Below are 5,000 nucleotides of genomic sequence, written 5' to 3'. Positions count from 1 at the left end.
CTGCATGTGAAAGTTACAAAGTTTAGTTGAAAATGTTATAAGATTTGAAAATGCTTTGGTCATTATAACGAGGATGACCTTATTATTATCATCATTATTATTATCACTATTTTTACCAATATCATTGTTGTTGTTATTGTTATTGGTATCATCATCACCAATAATACTATTATCATCATAATTATTGTTATTGTTATTATTATTATTATTATTATTATTATTATTATTATTATTTTGTTTTTATTATTATTATTATTACTATTATTATTAATTATTATTGTTATTATTATTATCACTATAAACATCCTTATCATTATGGCATTTATCCTTACCAATGTTATCATTATTGTATACTATCATCATTATTACAACTATCGTTAATGTTATCATCTTCATCATCATCATCACTATTATTATTATTGTTGTTGTTGTTGTTGTTGTTGTTGTTGTTGTTGTTGTTACTATTATTGTTATTATCATTATTATTGTTATTATTATTATCATTATCATTATTATTATTATTATTATTATTATTATTATTATTATTATTATTATTGTTATTATCATTATTATTATTGTTATTATTATTATTATCATTATTATCATTATTTTTATTATTATTATTATTATTATTATTATTATTATCGTTATTTTTTTTAATCATTATTATTATTATTATCATTCTCGTTATTATTATCGTTATCATTATTGCTTTTATCATTATTTCCCAAATACTACCGGTAATAATGATAATAATAATTATTATTATCAATAATAATAATCATATAATGATAATACTGATAATAATTATCATTATTATCAATAATGATAATGATAATAATGATAATTATTATCAGTGATGATAATCATAATAATGATAAAAGTAAAGTTGACACAATAATTAACGAAAACAATTATAAAAACAATAAAGTTATGTTATAGACAGCAAGACGATAAGTTCTCGTTACATGAAGATTAAGTCTTTGTATGTTACAGTTATTAACTTTCGTGCTCTGGAAACAAACGCACTCCAATTATATCCAAGTAGAAGAAGCTACATCTCTAAACTACGTTTCTTGTGACCTCTCGAAATGGGCCTTTGTATCCGGCCAAATATCACATTTTCCGAAGAACTCATGGCCATTGTTGAAAGTTGTCTTGTTGCTCGGAAAATTGTAACGGGGGTAATAACACTACTTTGACCCATTTTAAGCAAGATGTTCTCCAAAAACTTTTCGGTAAGTAAACCTTTAAATTGGTGCATGGAAAACAATTTTCCAACTTTCTAAAACTCCAATCAAAACTTAGTAGAAGTTATTCCATGGCAAAGAAACTCACACTTTAGAGTGTAAATATTTTCTCTTTCTCGTACAGCAGCAGCTGCTACTTATTTTACTATTTTCTTAATTCTAATTATCAAAATTTCCGTAGATGTTAAAAGAAATTGAACATCTACATTACTGACAAATCTTTTATTCTTTAGTCATCCATACAAACAGATTATTGAACCGGTAATTCATAGAAAACGTGAATTTTTTGTTTTTTATTGTAAACTCGAGTAAAAGTTCAATTTTTTTTTTTTTTTTTGTCTGGATATCTTTAACTAGCCTCAGTATGAATTTCTAGCGATTGATATATCAACCATCCAAAACTTATCAAATTCCATGTCCGCATAATTAAGTAGCTTCGTAGTGCCGTGTACTATGCAGGCTACGCTTTTATGTACATAAAACGCTAAACGAATAATTACTGAAATATTAAGGAATAGAACAGTAGTCAGTAGAGAGTTCCAGAAAATATATTACATACTGTATGAGCAGCGAACAGAAACTAAAGACATGAAAAGAACTGAAAACATTCTATAAAGAAAGGTTTTAACTTTTGAAAATGTAAGGCATCGACAAGAAAAAGTCGACAGATTAAAGTTTCATCCATATTGATTTTTTATATATATAATGCCGGCCTAGTGTTATTACCACTAATAACGCTACTGCTATTTCATAATGATAATTAACATTGTCATTAATATCGTTATTGTACTTAGTATTGTTAATATAATTATATTAATTATTACTGTCATTGGCATTTGCTTACTCATTCATTATCATTATATATGATATCATCGTTACTTTATGATAATCATCTCCTCTCGACCTTTGATATTATCATCATTGTATCAGTACAATCATTACCATTATTATCATTATTAAATTCACTATTACTATTACTAATGATATATCATTATCATTATTGTTATTATCGTTATCATTATCATTATCATGACTGTTAGTATTATAATCAATATAATTATTATTAGTAGTAGTATCATTATTATTATTATCATCATTATTATTATCACCATTATCATCACTGTTATTATTATTGTTATTATTATCACCATCATCATTATTATCATTATTACTATTATCACTATTATCCTTGTCATCGTTATCATCATAATCATCATCATTTATTTTTATCATTATCATCAACATTATCAATATTTGACAGCCTTCGTCAATATCATCATCATTTGCTCTTATTATCACTGTCATCGTCATTATCATCAGTATCATTATCTATCATTGTGCCTATCTCCATTGCCAACTTTAATAGCATGATCATTGTTGTTATTGTTATCATTATCCGTTACTTTCTCCATCACTATTATCATTACCTTCAATATCATTATAATGCTTATTGTATTAATAATCATTGTTATATTCATATGCTAATTACTATTATTGTCATGATATTGGTAATTATGATTTTTATATGCTAATGTCATTTCTGTTACCATCATTATTCACCTCTGACTGTATATAAAATCTTGCAAAAGAAGTGAATAACAACAGGCAAAAAATCACAATAAAAAATAAAAGAGTGAATAAAAGCAGGAAAAAATCACAATAAAAAATAAAAGAGTGAATAAAAGCAGGACAAAATCACGAATAAAAGTCAAACCCTCACCTTATCAAAGAGAACCTGCGTGCCCTGGGTGCCTCCCTTCCTGTGCTTGTAGTGCGCGCGGGCCACAGAGAACAGCACCATCGCGCACCTGTCCCCCTCGGGCCCTGCAGCCAAGCGGAGAGGAGTATTAAGGCGCTGCTGCTTCTGGTCAGATAATATGCAGGCGGAGGAAATTTGGAGTTCGAGCCTAAGCGGTTTTCGCTGAGGGTTTCGTCTCGGTTTTTTGTTTATTTGTTTATTTATTATCATCTTTTTTTTTTCTTTTTTTTATCTTTTTTATGGGGAGGGGGGTCTGTCATCTTGCTGCTGGCCTTGATAATCTTGATTTATATTTGTTTATGTTGTTTCGGTTTGTTTAGATTTTTTTTATATATATTTTTTTTTTATCAATCATATATATTTTGAGATCGTTTGATGTCAGTCAAAAAAGGCAAAAGTGCTAAAATATGTAATATTTCGTTTATCTAGTAAAGGCGGAATGGAATTCATATTATTTTTTACTGACCCACCTAACATTGTATCTAAGAGCCCTTCTTCCACCCACTCAGACTCCTTAACAGCAACATCTATATATCAAAACTTGATCTGTGAAGGAAGCTCACAATATATTCGTGATGCTTTGCTTAATACATATTGCATTACCAGTGGATGGTGGAATCTGTGAACCCTGGGAGGGCGCGACAGCCGTGCCGTTGGGAAGGACCTGCAGGCCAGGAATCTCCTCTGAGCTGACGCCGTTTGGCTCCACCCGGCCGTCCAGCACCTCCTCCACGGGGTTGTGATCTGGCAGGGGCGCCGCGATGGTGCCGGAGCCAAAGACCGAGGCGATGGCGTTAGCATAGTAGTCCTGAGGGAGAGTATTATTCCTTCTAAACATAAATATATGTATATATAGGTTAATTAATAATTAGATGATGGTTATCGATATTACTCTCCCCCCTGAAAGTGTGAATTCATAAAATTTACCTGCTGCTCCTCAGGCGATGTATTCTCGGGGAAAAGCGATGACAGGTTCTTAGGCCACTCCTGGAGATCAGTGCCGGACTCCACCAAGAAGCCTGGTACGAACTGTGCCACTGCCACCACCCACGTCGCCGCTGCCAGCAGGAGACTCCGATACAGCACCGCCTGTAACAACGATAGCAAAGTCTCACTTTTCATATACCCAAATTAAGAAATTCGTAACCAAATACTAGTCGCTTTCACTTACACAGTGTTTCTGAGAAATATTCATTTTCTTATTTCCTTTCTTTCTTTCTTAATTCTACTGTACTTCGATCACTGATGCTAAGACAAGGTCGTGGTTCGCGAGTGTCACTTTCAACAACTGTGCGGTCGTCGTTATAATCCAGCCTTTATATGTCTCTAGTGGTGGTACCACCTAGTATTTAATGCCTAATTTAATTCCTTAAGTATCTTTACCCTTCAAAAAAAGCTTAGTCTGATAAAATAAAGAAATGCCTCTTATCAAAATAACCCGAACGCAAAAGACATTCGAAAGAAGACCATGTACACAGTAAACTAAACCACGCGTGACCATGACAACAAAGCAACCACGCGAATCCAGGTGAAGCTGAAGTTAATGACGCCGCAGGTAATGTGGAACGAAGGAGATGAGGGTCCGGGAGGTGGAGGGGGTGTCATCCGGGTTGGCTGCAGACAGGAAAGGTATGAATGAAAATAAATATTCCCGCAGTACATGATATATTAATTGTTACTCATACTTTTCGTACGCGTGACGCCTCAGTACGGGAGTAAGATTTTGGGAACGGATTACATATGCACGTGATATTTATTATGAAAATGAGCTTGATTGTGGTTAATTTTGTATTGGTTTTGTAGTAATCTGGATATCTGGCCATGTTGGATGTATCCTTTAGTTTTACTTCTATATCAAAAGATATTAAAACATTAAAGTGAACACCACTCCGTGCTCCTTGAATAACAAGGTCAATTAACATAAATGTATTATTTACAACTGAATGAATGATAAATTCTTCTGCTCTTTTTGTCCCTGCATTGAGTACATT

At 31.9% G+C, this 5,000-nt stretch overlaps 1 protein-coding gene across 2 annotated transcripts in view; it reads right to left on the bottom strand.

The window, feature by feature from the left end:
- The window catches only part of LOC125033646 (complement C1q tumor necrosis factor-related protein 4-like), a 6,229-nt gene extending 1,940 nt beyond the window's left edge, over nucleotides 1-4,289 (bottom strand). The window contains exons 1-4 of one of the 2 annotated variants that reach the window (XM_047625329.1): nucleotides 4,181-4,289; nucleotides 3,937-4,098; nucleotides 3,613-3,817; nucleotides 2,971-3,074 (exon numbers count right to left, since the gene is read on the bottom strand). In XM_047625329.1, the coding sequence (XP_047481285.1) occupies nucleotides 2,971-3,074; nucleotides 3,613-3,817; nucleotides 3,937-4,098; nucleotides 4,181-4,204 (495 nt within the window). In that variant the 5' untranslated portion in view covers nucleotides 4,205-4,289. Of the gene's footprint in view, nucleotides 1-2,970; nucleotides 3,075-3,612; nucleotides 3,818-3,936 lie in introns of both variants that reach the window. The other variant, XM_047625328.1, reaches the window with a different exon arrangement.
- Between the last annotated feature and the right edge of the window lie 711 nt (nucleotides 4,290-5,000).

Source organism: Penaeus chinensis, chromosome 16 (assembly GCF_019202785.1).
Source record: "Penaeus chinensis breed Huanghai No. 1 chromosome 16, ASM1920278v2, whole genome shotgun sequence".
Classification (NCBI taxonomy): Eukaryota; Metazoa; Arthropoda; class Malacostraca; order Decapoda; family Penaeidae; genus Penaeus; species Penaeus chinensis.
Note: the sequence above shows the minus strand (reverse complement) of the source record. Positions and strands in the feature narration are given on the sequence as shown.